The 19,327-nt window shown below is 37.0% G+C and overlaps 3 protein-coding genes across 3 annotated transcripts; 2 read left to right on the forward strand and 1 right to left on the reverse strand.

Annotated features, from left to right (window-relative positions):
• Window positions 1-645: 645 nt before the first annotated feature.
• Window positions 646-9,277, forward strand: LOC147547485 (calmodulin-binding transcription activator 4-like). The gene is made up of 11 exons (XM_086672672.1): window positions 646-1,028; window positions 1,796-1,921; window positions 2,085-2,200; window positions 2,503-2,591; window positions 3,314-3,359; window positions 4,053-4,526; window positions 4,752-5,186; window positions 6,405-7,081; window positions 7,510-8,092; window positions 8,377-8,661; window positions 9,058-9,277. The coding sequence occupies exons 1-11, from the start codon at window positions 1,013-1,015 to the stop codon at window positions 9,172-9,174; spliced, it is 2,964 nt and encodes a 987-aa protein (XP_086528798.1). The 5' UTR covers window positions 646-1,012; the 3' UTR covers window positions 9,175-9,277.
• A 5,200-nt stretch (window positions 9,278-14,477) lies between these two features.
• On the forward strand, window positions 14,478-16,925 carry LOC147547486 (non-specific phospholipase C6-like). Its single transcript, XM_086672673.1, has 3 exons — window positions 14,478-16,056; window positions 16,254-16,430; window positions 16,529-16,925. The coding sequence occupies exons 1-3, from the start codon at window positions 14,958-14,960 to the stop codon at window positions 16,831-16,833; spliced, it is 1,581 nt and encodes a 526-aa protein (XP_086528799.1). The 5' UTR covers window positions 14,478-14,957; the 3' UTR covers window positions 16,834-16,925.
• On the reverse strand, window positions 16,887-18,747 carry LOC147547487 (nuclear transport factor 2B-like). Its single transcript, XM_086672676.1, has 2 exons — window positions 18,245-18,747; window positions 16,887-17,171 (listed from the first exon to the last, which is right to left on the reverse strand). The coding sequence occupies exons 1-2, from the start codon at window positions 18,539-18,541 to the stop codon at window positions 17,097-17,099; spliced, it is 372 nt and encodes a 123-aa protein (XP_086528802.1). The 5' UTR covers window positions 18,542-18,747; the 3' UTR covers window positions 16,887-17,096.
• Between the last annotated feature and the right edge of the window lie 580 nt (window positions 18,748-19,327).

Below are 19,327 nucleotides of genomic sequence, written 5' to 3' on the forward strand. Positions count from 1 at the left end.
AGAAATCTTTGTCACTTTCTCTCTTAAACTATAAAAAGCCATAGAAAATAAAGAAAATTTAGTAAAAAATGGTTTATATAGTCTAACCCTAAGTCTGATGGGTGAAAGATGGGATGACAACCGTTGAATCAAGGGATTCTATGAACCCTAGATCGGGCGGGTTTCGTGCTTCAGAACTCGGGTAGCTAACTGGCGGGTATAATGGGTCGGGACCCGAGTAGGAGGCCTTACCCGAGTCCCGACCGGTTTGACCCGACACCACGTGCCGAGTAAGCCCGAGCCGAGCTCCAATCGGTCACCGGGTCTTAACGGTCCAGGCGATTTGGGCCTGGTCTCGGGTTCTCGAACCGTTTTTCCAGCCCTCGACCGCTTCACAGTCCGTCCATTGTTGTGGTGAAAGAAGAAAATATTTTAGAAGAAGTAAAAGTAAAAAAACAAAAGCAAAAATCAAAGATAAAAGTTTTTTTTTGTTGCAAAATCACCGATAAACGGACCTATAGTTTGTGGGCCATTTTCAAAACATTGAACAATTCATATTTTCAAGTTGGTCACAATATAGGGGCCAAATTAGAATTATCCCTAAAATTATCTTTTGGTCCCCGTTAGGGCCCAAACTTTTACATCACATTGGGCCCCCAAATACCCAAGACCTGTATAGTATAAATTAGTGTTTAAAAAACCCAAGTGGAATAAACACCCTTCACAAATCCACAACACGAAAAATTCTTACTAGAAAGCAACCCGCCAACAAAACAAAGTATTAATTAGTACTAATAATACTCATCAAATGTTTTGAAGTCGTCCGTCGTCTCCGAATTAATTAGTGTTTCTTTTCACTTTTAGGTTGTTACTAAGAATTTTCATGTTTTTAGATCTTCTTCTTCTTCTTCAAAGTTCAATTGGAATCGAGTTTTTCTTGTTTGGAATCGAGGTGATTTGGTATAGTAAATGAGTTTGTTTTCTCTCTCCACCAGTACCACAAAACAAATCGTTTAGTTTCTTGAGGTTGAAGATGATGAATCAATCAGGTATTAGTATAACTTCACTTTTTTGTTAAAATTGTTTGAGTTCAATTTCTTCTTCCTTTTGTTTTTCAGTTTTGATCCTGTTTGTTTTTCTGCATTTAAGTTTGTTCTTAGGTTAAGACGTTACGTCGTCTGCGTTTTAGGTAACGGCCAATCAGAAAACTGACATCAAAATGGATTTATTTATTTATAGTTTTGAATCGGATTTAGCTAGGTTTTAAGTTATGAAACACACAGTTATCTTATTCATGGATTCAGAGGTATTTGACTCGTTTTTTTTCCAACTCGGCTGGCTAGGCTAGCTACTCTCATGGTACTAAACTAGAAAAAGCTGAGATTCTTTCTTTTTCTCTGAATTTCGCTTGTTTGGAAAAGGAGGAATTGGTGACAACTCCCCTTGAAGAGTGAAGCTTTTAGAACGATTGAGATTCCATAAGTTAGTCATTTTCATAAACCAGGATTTCTCTTTTACGGGTAAAGAAATGTACCAAATTTGTTTATCTATATCCAAATCAATTAGTAGTTGTCTCTATTTTGAGCAATATTCTTACTGGTATATTTGTTTTTTAGAGTAAAATGTGTTATGATGTTCACTCCCTTTTGTTTTGAAACATTTTTAACCTAGTTTTGTTCTTTTTAGTATCTTTCCTTTTTTTCAGAGGAGAGAAATTAGACTACAACATGTTATAATCACTACTGGAGAAGATATGTTTTATTGAACAATTTTCTTCTAAATTGTTTATTTTGTCTTTGTTTTACTTCAAATTCAGGGTTTAATATAAATGAACTGGTTCAAGAAGCTCAAAATCGATGGTTGAAGCCTCCGGAAGTTTTATTTATATTACAAAATCATGGGAAATACCCATTCACTAGAGAAGTCCCTCAAAAACCACCAAGTAATGTTACTACTTATTCTTTATGGCTTAATGTTTTGAATTGTTAAGACTGTAAACTTGTTGGTCACATTGTACATAGTCATTCTCTGATTTGGCTCTAACTGGTCTAATCACCTCCTTCTGACTGGATTTGGATGTGGCATGACTGGACATTCTTATTTAGGTGGAACACTTTTCTTATATGACAAGAGGGACGTTCCTTCCTTCCGTAAAGACGGTCATGTTTGGCGGAAAAAGAGGTCTGGGAGGACTGTTGGTGAAGGACATGAACGTCTCAAGGTTTGTTAAACTAAAGAAGTGTAAATACTCAAAAATGTCATCGTTAGACTACCTTATGAATGTGGTTCAACCGAGGTACAAACTCGGTAGTCATTCAATATAGAAATTTGAAGTTTATCGCTGAAATTAGTTGAGAAGAATGAGCAATCTTGTAGCTCACTTTGATAAGCTTAGTCTTAAATGTTGCTGTAATCTGTCTGTAAGGTTAGAGGCTGTTGTTTTTTCATAATGAAAAATCTTCTTTTGTTTAATAAATTTCATCTTTTGGATTGACAGTGGTCCACTTCATTTTGTTGTGCTAGGTTGATAAAGTTGAAACTCTGAATTGTTACTATGCACAAGGAGAGGAAAATCCCAATGTCCGGAGGCGAATCTATTGGATGCTAGACCCGTAAGTTAGATGTTTATTTATATAATTATTGTTTGTCAGTTAACTCAACTTTTACTTGATAAAATACTATCACTGTTTATTCAGTAACAAGGGTTTGTTCTACTATCTTGGTTGCTTCCTTCTAAGAAGGTCGCTTGCCAAAAAACAGGCAAAACAATGGTTCTCTTCCGTTTGCAGATGAAAATTCTTGTTATGCGTGCATAACATCTAGCGAAAGTGTTAGAAGCTATAATTCTGCAGAAATCATTGATGGATTTCAGGGTTGGGAATGATTGACATCGACCTACACTTCACTGCTCGGCCCATATGGAGAGATCTGTTGAGCAATAACTTACCTGACTAGATAAAAAAGATATAGTTATTATTAGACTAGAGTAACCAGTGACAATTTCTTCACAGTCGGGATTGATGGTCGTGTGTTTCACAGTTGACTACCCTGGACTTGGACAAATAATGTTTTGGTCCACTTGGTAACTAAGCATACCAGGTTTTTTAAAAGATGAGATCCCTCATCTAAATAAAAGAGTGGGTAAATCATATATTGTATTTGAGGTGATGTAATGGCCTCTAATTTGTAACAACTGAATACACTAGCTGAATATGTATAGCTCCTCAATATATGTATGTACTAAGCATTTCTGGACAGTATTCTCGAACTAAGTTTGAACATAGTATTTTGGAAAGTTATTGCTGGTTAAATTTGTTTTGTTTGTTTTCTACAGGGCATATAACCACATTGTTCTTGTTCACTACAGAGAGACCAGCAAGGTGTGCGCTTGGATCTCTGTACCATCTTGCCTTATTTAAATTTTATTTTCAGTAGGTCCCACTGATAAGGCTTTGATCCTCATTTTTCTTCTTCTAATGGGGATACTTGATGATTTTGCATGCATAATTTTCTTATATATTTGTCATTTAGTCAGCTTTTCTTCTTATAGTAATCTTTTGTAGAACTTCATATGAGAAGATGCGGATTTTCCTTTACCTATGTGTCTACCATGGTACATCTGTTGGAAAAAGTAGCAGTTTTCTTATTTAACCACTTCACATGTTTCATAGTTTTACCACGGTACCTGCATTGGTGAAGAAGCTCTAGTTTCTTCATTCTGTTGTTGCTGCATAACTCTTAATATAATGTCTTGCTAAGTTGAGGCACTTCATAAGTTTTCATTAGTTGATACCAGTTTCTCGAATTCGCTGAAGGAAGAAAAGGATATTCATTACCTAAAAAATCTGCTTGTAGAAGCTTCAAATGGGACCTGCCGAAGACCTCTCTTCAGAGTATAAGATTGTTCACAGTGACTAGATAACAGCACTAACATGTCTCCTTTACCTCTTCACATCATGAAAAATAACATAGATTTATTCATATAGATGAGAAGTATATCTTTATGTTTTGGTTCTTCAAGATTTATTCATATAGATGAGATCTCTGATTAGTTGCCGCATCATATATTTCAGGGAAGACAAAATGCAAATATGGACCAATATCAGGCCTCTTCTTCTGCTGTTAGTGCGTCAAATGGAACATATCAAAGTCAAAGTTCATTTCGTCCAGGGTCAAGCGAATTAAGTTTTGGTTCACCGACTAATAACGAGATGGACCTATTGGATGGACTGGATATACCAGGAGAGTTAAACATGTTGTTGGATGATGAGCTTACCCTGGAACTGCAAAGGATTGGGGAAAGGTTAAGTATGGTTGACGATAACATGGAGGTTTTCCCTCATTGCAGATTCAATAAGAGGTCAAAAGACTTGGAAGTCCTACATAAAGAAAGTGTGTCTGATCATGATGAGTTTTTATCTCTAGTAAATGTATCAGAATACAGAGAAACTGATCAATTTTCCTGTGAGTTTGTCAATGGATCTACATTTGAAAAACATTGTTTCGAAGAAACCAACTGCAGAACGTTGGACGAAAGTCAAGAAATTGTAAGAATTTCAATAAATGAATTCTCCTTCGTCCTCCAATTTATTAGAAAATTCATATGATAGTAACAGCTTAGCAGGTGGCTTTTCATATGCAACCCACAACATGTATATAGAACTGCCTGCTTTTAGAACTTTATTTGGCTAGGTGTTCCTATCTTTTTATTGCAATTTTCTAACTATTGTATATTATAATTCATTTATTAGTAATGATATTATTATTTACAGGAGAAGCTACAATATCGTTTAGAAAAGGAGCAAAAGTTGACAGACCTAAGCAAGCAATATGAAGAATGTATTAGTCAGGCAGTTGCTTTTAGTGGAAGTAACACAGATGGTGGCAATAGTTGTTCCCTTATGTTAGAGAACAGTTCAAGTTTTCGTCTTTCAGATGTTACACCTTCCTCTGAAGCTGACAATCCTACAGATTCATCAAAAGGAACTTCACTGTTTCATCCAGTTGAAAACCCCATAGAGTTTCCATACTCCAGCGGAACAAGTACTCTTGAGGCCAACTCCAATTACTACACAGCGTGGTTCGACCAGGAAACTCAGCCTGGAACTCCTACTGGAGCAAACTCTAGATTGACCGTTGCACAGGAACAGTGGTTTAGCATTCGAGAAATATCCCCAGAATGGTGTTATGCCACTGAGAATTCGAAGGTATGTAACTCTCTAGAAAAAATCATTCATATTTGCTTTCTGATGTGGTACTCCTATTAATGCATTGGATCAGGAAACAAACAAGTGACTGTTTTCTTGTTTATCTGTCAATTTGATAGTTAATATTTCACTTTAAGAAAAAGGTACACATTTCATTGCCATATTTTATTATGAAAACGCACTAGGTCCATTGTCATACCCGTGCTTTTACTTCAAATGTTGATTCAGTTCATCACTATAAATCACCAAAATAGAGTAGATGACTGCCTCTTTATCTAGCTATTCGCCAAGCATAGGCAAACTGAAGAGTTTTGTGTCATAAATATTTAATGCAATTATTTTATTCAGAAAGAAATAATTTATAATGCAATTATGTGACTTCACATTGGCTGAAAATTTACTTGACGTGACATGTTGTCATTGCCTGCTCATGAAAATTCCAAACTTATTATGGGGTTTAGTTTCCATTTATACCTTGCCAATGCAGTTATTGAGGTTATATAAGTTTTTTATTTTACTTCTTAGATGAAAACAATCTTATGATTTGGCTAACATCAGCCCTTGGTGAGTTCTTTAATCGTATTACTTAAAGCCGTCGGCTCATTTCCTGTGTACCCTGTAGCTGGCCAGCTAGGTAAGCGAAGTGTAGTGACAATGGAGATTAAGTGGTCTGTCTTTCTTTTTGGGAAAAAACAAAAACCCGAAATGCATAAGAGACTCATCTATAAGAAAATTAAATCATTGAGACACGCTCAAGATATGAGTTAAGATGTCAATGTAGCTGATGTCGCTGATGTACCTTTGTCTTTTTCTTTTTTCTATTTTGCTTTTGTGCTTTGTAGTCATCAAGCCCCAACACATTCCAACTTTATGGTTCCTTCCACTGAAGTTATTTACCTCGTCAGAGTTATAGTTTGATGCATAACCTCAAATTAATTGCATTGCCTAATAAGAAATCTTCAAACTAATACTGTATGATACAGCGATCCTGAAGCAAAACGAACCGATATACTATTTTTTTTCTCCTTCACTTAACACATGTTTTGCATTTTCACCCCAAGAATTTAAAAATGAGAAGCTCAAGGTTCACTATTTTATCTCAGAAAACATTCGAAGCTAATTTGTCTTGTCACGGAGTGTATTTGGTGCATATTCTCATCTTCATTTGTCCAACCACTTTATTACTATGCTGGAAATTAAAACAATCACTGTTTTCAGATTATCATCGTCGGTGATTTTCTTTGTAATCCTTTGAAGTATGGATGGGCCTGCATGTTCGGTGATGTTCAAGTTCCGGCACAAGTCATTAAGGAGGGTGTCCTTCTATGCCAGGCTCCTCCTCATATCCCTGGAAAGGTTGCTCTTTGCATTACAACCGGCAATCGGGAAGCTTGCAGTGAAATAAGAGACTTCGAGTATCGTATTACTCCAAATAACTCTGTTTGTGAGAGTCCAACCCAGACAGGCGTCACAAATAGCTCAGAAGAACTGCCGCTGCTCATCAGATTTGTTCAGGTGCTCCTCGGTAACACATTGGTTCATAACGGAGATAGTGTTAAATTGGGAATATGTGCATTAGATTCATCAAATATAGATACATATCCATTGGAACATGTGAAAGCCGGGCTCCTACTTGGTATTGAGAATCAGTCAAGCATCTTGTATTCCCTTCTTGAAGAACTTCTAAAGGACAAATTGCCGAATTGGATTTTGTCTAAAGGCAAAGGAGACACTTCAGAATGTTCCCTTTTGAAGAAAGACCAAGAGATAATACACTTTGTTGCTGGATTGGGGTTTGACTGGGCACTAAACCATATTCTTAAATCTGGGATTGGTGTAAACTATCGCGACAGTAATGGATGGACGGCCCTTCATTATGCTGCCCAATTTGGAAAGTAAGTAAGAGGGTTTTATGTTTTTCTTTGAGATTTTCTTTTAGGTGGGTTTACTAATATACCGTTCTTTTAGTTACGGATTATACCTGCCCACCATAGACAGGTACCATGGCACGAATAAGAATTTTGGGTTTGAAAATGAAATGACAAAGTCATCCATCAAGAAATGGCAATATGTCTCTAGAAAGATTCTATCAACTGTGGTAGTGTGGTTGTAGTAAGTTCTTTCCAATTTGATTGATGGATGAGAGCGGTGCTCCCATCTCTTTATATGCTTTCTATAAATACACTTAGTCAATTAATAGACTTCACTTCTCTCCTTATTTCTATCTCAACATTTACTTGTAGATAATAGAGGTATTATAATCTTATGTTATCTGGAAACAATTCTTTTGCCAGTCATAGAATATATTTCCTTTTTGTGACAGGGAGAAAATGGCGGCTGCACTCATAGCTGCTGGGGCATCCGCCTGCGCTGTAACAGACCCTACCTCACAAGATCCAACAGGTCAAACCCCTGGCTCAATAGCTGCTGCAAGAGGACATAGGGGACTAGCGGGATATCTTTCGGAGTTGGCACTAACTAGTCATCTTTCATCCCTCACACTTGAAGAAAGTGAAATTTCTAAAGGAAATTCTGCCATTGGGGCAGAGTGCATTGTCGAAAGCATCTCGAAAGAGAGCCTTGCTTGTGCTGATGATCAGCTCGCGGTCAAACATTCCTTGGCCGCAGTTCGAAGTGCAGCTCTAGCTGCAGGTCGTATACAAGCTGCTTTCCGTCAACTTTCTTTTACAAGGAGGAAAGAGAAAGAGGCACTTGTTCGTATTTGTGAAGAATATGGTATCACTGCAACTGATATCCCTGCACTTTCTGCTGTATCAAAGCTGACCTTCCCCCGTCTTCGGGAGCATGTATTGAGCAAAGCAGCTGTAGTTATTCAGAAAAAATACCGCGGTTGGAAGGGACAACAGAAATACTTGAGTTTGCGTCGTAAAATAGTTCTGATACAGGTATCTTATCCCCCTTCATTAATAATACTTCAAATGAAATTCTTGCATTGTTTTGTGGAAAAATGTTTCAAGCTCAACTATGGCGTGATGTGCTCCCAATCCCAAATGCTCTTGGTGTCAATTAAAAAACAGACATCCTGAAATTTGGTTTGAGTCAGTCCAAATCTCCGAGTCAGATTTTATTTTAGAATTTGACAAAAAAACGAGCACGTAACCCTTCAATTGGAAAAAAAAAATAACTTTTACTTTACCTTTTCTTGGTAAAATTTGTTCATGGCTCGCAGGCTCATGTCAGAGGTCATCAGGTAAGAAATAAGTATAAAGTGATTCTATGGGCTGTCGGTGTCCTAGACAAGGTTCTATTGAGGTGGCGTCGTAAAGGAGCTGGTCTAAGAGGATTTCGCCTAGAGATAGAACCAACTAATGATGAGGATATCCTGAAGGAATTTCGTAAGCAGAAAGTTGATGCAGCTATCGAGAAAGCTCTCTCTTGGGTGATGTCCATGGTTCATTCTTCTGGTGCTCGTAAACAATATCGCCGCCTCCTTGAAAGCTATCGCGAAGCTAAGGTAAGTAAAAAACTAATTCTCATATTGATAATGAACTTACTAACTGTTGTCATCCCACAGTTTTTAACTCAAAAATAACAAAGCGAATATATTGTTTTCATGAACTCCCAGTATATATAATCGACATGAGGATAAATGAGCTGTAGACAAATGCACACAGATATGATATTACTTTGGTATTAAATTGTTCCCTAAATCATTTTTTTCTAACTTTTAACTTGTTTTGTCGCAATTGTGAGAAATACTTGATTGGAATTATCCAAGGAAGCGTGTTCTTTCAGGACCCTTAGTCTAAGCCACTGAAAATGATTTATTTATCTGATGAAATCTGCATTTTATCACAAAAACATGAAAAATCAGTTTGCTTGACGATTTTTACTGCACAAATATATGCAGGCTGAATTATGTGCTGAAGCAGCCTCAACATCTCAAGAGAATGGGAACAATATGGATATTAGTAACAATGATGATATCTTTCAGCTTCTAAAAGAGCGAGCTTGGGGATTATCGTGAATTTTGGTATCTGTACAAACAGAATGTTTGAAATTTCCATGTACATAACATAGTTTTCTGTATATATATATATAGAAAGGGAGTAATAAAAAGAAGTTGATTATGAGTTTGGTGGTGTTTTTTCCTCATTGTCTGAATCTGACTCGTCATGCTCACGAGAGGGACAACGCAAGTCATGGAGGCTGATCTACGTACAAGCATGGACTTGTAGTCTCGGTTGCACATAGAAAGGACATTGATAGCACCAAGTCAGGGACATCGGATACCACAAGCACTGGGGCATGGGACATCGCAAGCACCAAGGTAGGGTCATGGGACATTACAAGCACCAAAGCAGGGTCATGGGACACCACCGCAAGCACGGAGGCAGGGACCCAAGCCAAGGTTCGCCGAGTTACTCAGTCTACTCAGTTAAGTCCAGCCTGTTTCCATGTCTAGCTGACTCACCGAATCATGTGGTTGGCTCGGGTTTTCCTATTAAAAAGGAAAAAAATAGTAAGTCAAAAGAGAGAGAGAGAGAGAGAGAGAGAGAGAGAGAGAGACCGGACCATAACTCGGCTTAGTGACTTGTCTTCCGTCGGGCTCAGCCCTTGGCCGAGTACGAACGGATGTTGAGTCCGACTGCAGAGGCAGAGATATGAGACATCACAAGCACCAAGGCACGTACTTGTATTCTTTGTGCGGCAGGGACATGGGACACCGCAAACACCAAGGGCGATACATGGGACAGCGCATACGCGTGCTTGTTTTCTCAATTATTGCATCAAAAGTGTTTACGGAATGAAAAGCTATATGTATGAGAAGTTCAGCATTTCAATTTCCTGCAATCACAACATTGACATGTTGAGTTCTGGCTTTTAACATGCTGATATTTGCTAACTGGTCATGGATCAACGGAAAGTTAACGTGCATGCGAGAGTACTGGTGATGAGTCGATGATATCAAGAAAATAACAAGCCCATCACTCTGTATTCCCCTGCTAATAACTTCTTCACTATTTGGTTTCTTAAATGGAGTACCTGGTTTGCAGAAAGGACAAGAGAAGATGTCAAAATTGACCCGGCATCCTCCATTTACATAGAAGATAAAGAGGTATTGCGTTAACTTCGATGCAAGAAATGGAGCTTTGTTTACAATATCATGGTTTTGGGTAGAACTTGTTAGAAGATATATTGGTTATGAATAGGGAATTTGAAACAAAAATAGGAAGCAAGAAGTAAATTGAATGTATTATCCTCAAAATATTGATTCAAGTCATTGTCATTTCAGTAGGTGTAGATCTTGTGGTTTTTCCTTGAGACTATCACCCAAACATTGTTACCAGTGGTCACATAAGTAAAAAGATTCGAATTTAGACCATCTCCCAATGAGTTCTATTGTGGTGTCACTGTTCTTTGTTTCTCCTTCATGCACTTCAGTTTCGTCGTTTTGATGAGAATTTGGACATGCTGTTTCTTTTGCTTCCTTTAGTTGTTATCGTAATTTGACACTGTGTTGAATCCTTAATTCCTTATATTTGTGATGTTCATTATTGTTGCAGCAGAAGTCAATCTGAAGATAAAGAAAGCATACTGCCCTCCAAAGATTGTGGCAGGAAACCCGTTTTTGGACTTTGGAGTACATACATACAGTACATTGTCTTCCCATGGTTCGAGGAGTTTGAAATGTTGTTTCGAAGTGGGGTGATGTGCAGAATATGGAGAACATCAAACTTGGTTGTTAGGAGGTAGAGGTATTTATTTTGTTTCTGGTAAGGACTTAGGAGCATGTATATGTGAACTCTTTGAAACACAAAACTCATTTTCGTATGTCACAAAAAATAAGCTTTGTTGGTGGGTTTGATTTTCTTTTATTATCAAGTCAAATAATGAAACTCGATCCTATTTGGAGAACAGACAATATTCACCAGTTTCGGTATGGGTCCCAGTTTCGGTATGGGTCCCATAAAAAGAAATCTAGGTTACTGTTACCAGGCTTATGTGAAGTAGAAAAATGTGAAGTAGAAAAAACTGGTGAATATTGTCTGTTCTCCAAATAGGATCGGGTTTCATTATTTGACTTGATAATAAAAGAAAATCAAACCCACTGTATTGCCAACAAAGCTTATTTTTTGTGACATGCGAAAATGAGTTTTGTGTTTCAAAGAGTTCACATATACATGCTCCTAAGTCCTTACCAGAAACAAAATAAATACCTCTACCTCCTAACAACCAAGTTTGTAGTGATACTCGAACCATGGGAAGACAATGTACTGTATGTACTCCAAAGTCCAAAAACGGGTTTCCTGCCACAATCTTTAGAGGGCAGTATGCTTTCTTTATATTCAGATTGACTTCTGCTGCAACAATAATGAACATCACAAATATAAGGAATTAAGGATTCAACACAGAGTCAAATTATGATACCAACTAAAGGAAGCAAAAGAAACAGCATGTCCAAATTCTCATCAAAACGATGAAACTGAAGTGCATGAAGGAGAAACAAAGAACAGTGACACCACAATAGAACTCATTAGGAGATGGTCTAAATTCGAATCTTTTTACTTATATGACCGAAACAATGTTTGGGTGATAGTCTCAAGGAAAAATCACGAGATCTATTGGTATAGCTAATCACTACAAACTTGGTTGTTAGGAAGTAGAGGTATTTATTTTGTTTCTGGTAAGGACTTAGGAGCATGTATATGTGAACTCTTTGAAACACAAAACTCATTTTCGTATGTCACAAAAAATAAGCTTTGTTGGCAATACAATGGGTTTGATTTTCTTTTATTATCAAGTCATATAATGAAACCCGATCCTATTTGGAGAACAAACAATATTCATCGCCAAAGTCTTCAGACAACGAAGCGGCAAAGAATATTAAAGAAATTGAAAGTGAGCGAAGTGGTGGTGAAAGCAAAGAAATGGAAACAGAAGAGATAGTAAAGGAACTCAAGAAGGTAAAGAAACAAAATCCTATCACATATTGTCTACTTCGGCCATGATTCTCCTCACTGTGGTGTGACAATACTCCAAGGTTTCTCTCATACTGAGAGTAAAACATAAATTGAGTTACCCTATTAGATCAATAGGAATTTTGGTAGGAAAAATATGAACTTGCTTGCCTTGGGTTTGAATGATCCGGATGAGGACTGAAATTCGTATCTTTGAATAACTCTGAATAAATCGAAGATTGGGGTTTAATAATAGACTAGAACTTCACTCTATAATCTGTGTTTTTAATTGCTTTTGTTTTTGTGCCCTGCTGTATATATGAAAAGTTCAGCTGAATAATATGTTCTCATATTCAAATCAATCTACTGAAATTTGCAGCATAATATCATCACAGGCAAAGGACTGGTTTTTTCTGCAAATGATAACTGGGTGTAAGAAATAGAGAAATTGTATTGATTGTATTGATTGTATTGATTTCCTAAGCTATTACATAAGTCTTTATAAGGAGTTACATAGGAGAGAAGTTTTATCTATTGGGCAATGTGGTACTAAGTATTCTAACACTCATATATTCTAACACTGGGAAAAACTGAATCATTTTCAAATGAGATTCTGTGTCTCCAACCCTCTACCTATAAGATTGAAGACAACTTGGTAGTCACTTCAAGTCTTCAACCAAAGGTTGTTGAAACCATGAATTCTACTTGCTTCAAACAAGAGCAGTATTCTGAAAGAGACTTGGGTGGAATCTGATTTGTCATGATCTGACTCGTGGGATTAAAATAGATCCAATCAACCCAAAGTAGCTATTCCGACGAGTTAGATATCACATACAACTTACAAATATATGAAATTTGACTCGAGTCAGATTTCATATCACTTACATAAAACGTATCTTCTAATATTGAGTTGTGATTAGTGGGTTTCACTTTCGATAAATAAAGGGACTGCGTGTAGAAAAGATCTTAACTTAATTTATGACTTAATGACTCGTTCTGGTAAAAAACAGTCCAGATTTTAGTAAAATTTTGAGTTTTTTTTTCTTTTAGTGAAAACAAGTCATTAAGTCCCAAATTAAGTCAAATTTTTGTCATTGTAGCACTCCCGAAAAAGAAAAGGGTGGTCTATACTCTAGCCTTATCCTACCTTAAATGACTGTCTCAACACCGACCTTGTAGTCTTGAAAAATATCCTAGAAGACAAAACCTACCCTCTTTTGCTTTTACTTCGCTTCTCTGACTCAGACTGGCATTTTTATCAAAGGGGTCATGGTCGTATAAAGTATCATAAGTGAGTCAGAAATTCGACACTCTAGTCTACTAGAGAAAGTGAGTCAGAAATTCGAAGTGGATGGTGAGATTTTGTGCAATTCAACACTCTAGTCTACTGGAGAAAGTGAGTCAGAAATTCGAAGTGGATGGTTAGATTTTGTGCAATCAATCAAGAGTGAAATTTAGCTATTTATTTCGAATTTTAGCCATATTTCGGCCCACTATTTCAAACATCCTGACATTTTTGTTAGTTTAGTGGTTAATTCTTAGCACCATTGATTATTATGAGAGGAACTCTAGCCTATCTTAAATATGTTGAAAATAAAATATTAAAAACAAAATAACTAATATTCTTTTTAAATTCTGCATTAGTTGAGAATATGAATGAATGCATGTGGATTGTGCATAGAATAGAATAGATGTAAAATGAATGCATGTGCAATGTCTAATGGAGACAAGGTTAATATCTTTGGGTTAATTCTAAATTGGCCCCCATATTTGTCTGGTGTTTCCATTTGGCCTGTATGGCCAAATTCCGTTAGTCAAAATGAACCCTTCGTCCACCACCACAATCATCTTCTTTCTCTTACTCTAGGGTTTTTCGTGATTTCAAAATGAAGGGTGAAAAAAACCATAAATTATTAACGGTTAAATTTGAATATATTTGATCATCGGAAATCATGGTCTTGAGCGTCAAATTAGAATGTCCAATAGCATCAAATACTCCACTCTGTTCATAAGTTGGGGGCCAAATTAGGATAAGCTAATTTCTTTTGGGAAGAGAGTTTTAATGCCACCACAGACACGAATTGCACATGATACTAAAAACTTATTAGGTTCCATAGTGTCTTCCTTAGTCTAAACTCCATTGCAGAGGTTTGAAAATTCCTACAGACTGTTGATTTACAAAAGATGAACAAACACTTGGCTGAAAAGATTGTGTTCTATTCAACTATGACTCCTCAATTTAAGTTTGGAAAGTTAACAATTGAGGGCAATATCTATTGCTTTTACCACCTCGCTTGCATTTTCTTATTTCCATATTGATTCTATAGTAGAAGGTTAAAAGTTGTCTAAAGCAAAAAACACAAAAAACAAAACGAAGTCGGTGAGTTTGAACTTAAAACACTCTAACCAAATATTCACATAGCACCTATGCAATTTAGCATGTTTGAAGGAAAATATGTCTCTGTCGGACTACTATTCCGACCCAATATCAACTAGGAGTATGTGTCTGAATTGGATTTAGGATGAGAAAGTAAAACACTTTTTCTCTCCAAATTCTGGCCTAGATTAGATGAAACAAATGACAACTTCTCTCCTCATGCCTTCACTTTAAATAAGTTTTTTCTCTCTCTCTCAAAAAGATGATAAAAAAAGGTGCTCCACTCTTCATTTTCATCATCTTCTACTTTTTGTTTTGTTCTTCTCTCTCTTTCTACATTATCAAGAAACAAACCCATCTTATTCCTCTTGTGGGTATTTCCCCATTACTTTTCTCTAGTTCATGGTTGTTTCTTGAAAACCCAAATAACATTTCTTCAACTTCAGTTTCTTACTCAACTCCTTCCTTACCATGGATAGATTCAAACCCAAATCAGTTTCCACCTTGTTCTTCATTCTCTCTCTACTTTCTCTCTCTTTTGTTTTCAGATCTCCACAGTTTGTCTATGCAGCAAACCAACCAATCAAAACTATAGTAGTTCTAGTATTAGAGAATAGATCTTTTGATCATATGTTAGGATGGATGAAAAATACCATCAACCCATCAATCAATGGAGTTACAGGAAAAGAATGCAACCCAATTTCTACTCAAACTTCACAAACTCAATCAATTTGTTTCACTAATGATGCAGAATTTGTTGACCCAGATCCTGGTCATTCATTTGAAGCTGTAAAACAACAAGTATTTGGGTCTTCTTCTAGTTCAATTCCTTCAATGTCTGGATTTGTTGAACAAGCATTAACCATGTCTAAAAATCTATCTCAAACAGTAATGAAAGGATTTAGACCAGAAGCTATACCAGTTTACGCCACTCTGGTTCGTGAATTTGCAGTTTTCGATCGTTGGTTCTCTTCCATTCCTGGTCCAACTCAACCCAATAGATTATTTGTTTATTCTGCAACTTCTCATGGATCAACAAGTCATGTTAAGAAGCAATTAGCATTTGGGTACCCACAAAAAACAATCTTTGAATCAATCCATGAAAATGGGAAAGACTTTGGAATTTACTATCAAAATGTTCCAAATACTCTGTTTTATAGGAATTTGAGGAAATTGAAGTACATTTTGAAGTTCCATCAATATGGTTCGAAGTTCAAGAAGCATGCCAGAGAAGGGAAGTTACCTAGTTTAACTGTGATTGAGCCGAGATACTTCGATCTTAGGAGAAGTCCTGCAAATGATGATCATCCTTCTCATGATGTTGCTAATGGACAGAAGTTAGTGAAAGAAGTTTACGAGACGTTAAGATCGAGTCCTCAATGGAATGGAACTCTTCTAGTTATTACTTATGATGAACATGGTGGATTCTTTGATCATGTTACTACTCCTTATGTGAATGTTCCTAATCCAGATGGAAATACAGGACCTTCTCCTTACTTCTTCAAGTTCGATCGGCTTGGAGTTCGTGTGCCAACGATCATGGTGTCTCCTTGGATCAAGAAAGGAACTGGTAAGCTTCCTCTATCTTTCGCACATTGATCTTCCTTACATTTCTTATAGCGTCTTGGAGCCTTCGCCAGAAACAAAACCCTATGTGCAAGGGTTTGAGCTTGGGAGTCAAAGGCAGGGATAATATAGATAACCAACTGCTAAGGCTCAGGCATTATAGAAAGATGTTGATTTAAACTTTGAATTCTTTCTTTACAGTGATCAGTGCACCTAATGGGCCAACACCTAATTCTGAATTCGAACATTCATCAATTCCTGCAACAATAAAAAAGATGTTCAATCTTTCGTCGAACTTCTTGACCCATAGAGACGCATGGGCGGGGACGTTCGAGGAGGTTGTCGGAGAACTAACATCGCCTAGAACTGATTGTCCAGGTAACTAACTATTCTCTTCTTCAAATCATATAATCTGAAAATTGAGCAGAATAACATGAAAACAGGGATAAATTGTGTAAATGTGGATCATGTAACAGAGGTACTCCCAGATGTGGCTCCAATGAGGAAAACAGAAGCGAAAGAAGATGGAAAGCTATCAGAGTTTCAGAGTGAAGTAGTTCATTTAGGTGCTGTTCTTAATGGTGATCACTTTTTGAGTAGTTTTCCAGATGAGATAAGCAAGAAGATGAATGTTAAAGAGGCTCATCGATATGTGACCGGAGCTGTATCAAGATTTATAACAGCAAGCAAAGAGGCAATCAAGTTGGGTGCACACGAATCAGCCATTGTTGACATGAGATCTTCTCTCACTACCAGACCCATCACCACAGTTGCTCCTTAAAAAAATTGTAAGAGCTCGTGGACGGAAATTGTTAACCGATTTAACATATAAAGTTTTCAAAAGGTGATAATATTTGATAGTTTGATGCTCAAGTGTTGAAACAAGTAAACAAACTAGAAAGCATTTAAACAACACAATCATCATTTAAGAGTTCTAGAAATAAAACAGATTTAGCTTGTTTGAGGTGGTTAAAATTCAATGTCTAAAATGAAATTTCTTCGTACACCCTGTAAACTTGTAGCAATCACCATTCGGAGACCTTCTCAAGCGTAGTTCAACCGGAATATGTCATTCAATACATAGAAGCTTCCAGCCGGAGTCGGCATCAAATGGAACATCTGAAAGCATGGATGACAATAAAAGTTAGCACAATCACATGAACGGGAAGAAGAAAAACAGAAATATAATGGCAAAACATTCAACATCATCTTTATGTTTCAGAGTATAGATGCTTAATAAACATTAAACATTTCAAGCAAAGGTTAAATGTCGAGCTCAAATTGGCTCGAACCCACGAAAAAAACAAAGATTACTGCATAAACCCATAAGGGATGAACTAAAAGGACCAATTATTTCCATCGAATAATAGAAGAATTCTGCAGAAGCACCAAATCTAATCGGCATCTACTTGGACCGTCAAGGCGTCAACTCACTTTTATAAGCAAGTTAATACACGTCAAGCATAGTTGGGATAGGCAATCATGGTTCATATTATGATATCGAAAAATACCACAATTGCAGTTCATAAAGCTCACACGACACTAATATATAAGAACTAATACAACACCATAAGACTTGAGCAAACCAAATCGCCACGCTCAAATAAAATGAAAATCCCTTGGGGAAGGTCCACCGACGAAAACAGGATTTAACAGGCAAAGAGCAAAAACTACATCCGCTCCTTTCATGTTCGCCTCTTTATTCCCAAAGGATGGTAATATGAATCCAATCTCGCTCGGAACATAAAAGCTACTAGCCCACCTCTAGCTTACACGTCTATATGTCAGATGGGTTTTGGTGCCAAGTGACATCTATAAATCTCAGTCTTCTAACAATGGTTCCTATTTTGTAGAAAAGGAATAGTCGAATACTCGAATCAGCCTATCCAATTAATAGTACGAATTAGTAACTCAACAATTACTAGCTAGAAGTTTAAACCATTACTATATATTAGTCATTCCTTCCTTGATTCATAATCAAATCTAAAACATCAAAAACTTTTCACAATGAAATCAACTACTTTAGCTTTTTTTATTTTTAAACACATCATCAGATCAATCAATATCAATATTCAATATATAGAACACAACAACCCTAAAGAGATAATGAAAACCCTAATTCCCAAATATAAGTATGATAAAAAAATTGATGAATAAAAAGTTATGGGTAGGGTATGAAATCAAGTAATTACCTGACTGAACTTGAGTGAATGTTGTTCACCAGCAAGAGCAAGATTACCACTAACAAAGACAAGCATACCACCAGCAGGACCAGAAGGTTGACAATCAACGGTAGTGATTTTGTGTTGACACTGCTGGAACGGAAGACCGGCGAGTTTAGCAACAATGTTTTGAGAACCCTGGATCTTCTCTCCTTCAAAGGTAAGCATGGAATTATCTTGGTATAAACCAGCCAAGTTTCCACGATTTGCATCGAATGTTGTATAGTAATGATCAACGAATGCTTTTGAAACTGCGTCTGGATCCATCTTCTTCTTCTTCTTCTTTCTTGTTTGTTTCTCTCTCTAGATTCAAGAACTTGGTGGTGGTGGTGGTGGTTTTGAAGAAGAAGAAGAAGATAGTAATGGGGAGGCGATATGCTAATTTCTTCTTCTTTTATTATACCTCTCGGAGGGGCTGACGGGGATCAGTATAGCTTGCACTTGACGCACGTCAATATTCCGGGCCTCGGCCCATGGGCCTTCAGAATCCCCTTTCTTTTTGTGTATGTTTTGTGTTATTGTAGGGATATTCTGACCGCGGTCAGACTTATACCTCTCACAACTGACTGAGTTGTTCTAATATAATAGAACTACGATTTGCGTTAGTCATCATGTACATCATCAAGATGTGATAAACGATAACCGCCTAAGTTAAACTAAGAATGAGGGAGACCTAAAACCCAACAACATACTAAAGAAGCCTAAAGCCCGCCAAACTTCTTATTTATACATTTAATAACCCATATTAAATAAGGGTTATTTCCCTAATAGCCCCCAACTTTGTGACCAGCTTCCCGCCTAGCCCTCTAAATTAGTAAAAATACCCATATGGCCCCCTATTTCAGTTATCTTTAACTTTCGTTACTCTCTCTCCTCCATCTCTTTTTCTCTCTCTGCCAAGTCACGCCACATCATCTATCACGCCACATCATCATCTTCTCCGGCATAAGTCGTCGGCCGGCCAAATTTCCGGTCGGCGACCTTAATTTTTTTTTTTTATTCTCTCTCTCCAAAGAAAAAAAAAATTTCTCTCACATCTCTCTCTCTCTAAAC

This window comes from Eschscholzia californica, unplaced genomic scaffold (assembly GCF_041429995.1).
Source record: "Eschscholzia californica isolate CP2 unplaced genomic scaffold, dmEscCali1.0.p SCAF_3, whole genome shotgun sequence".
Classification (NCBI taxonomy): Eukaryota; Viridiplantae; Streptophyta; class Magnoliopsida; order Ranunculales; family Papaveraceae; genus Eschscholzia; species Eschscholzia californica.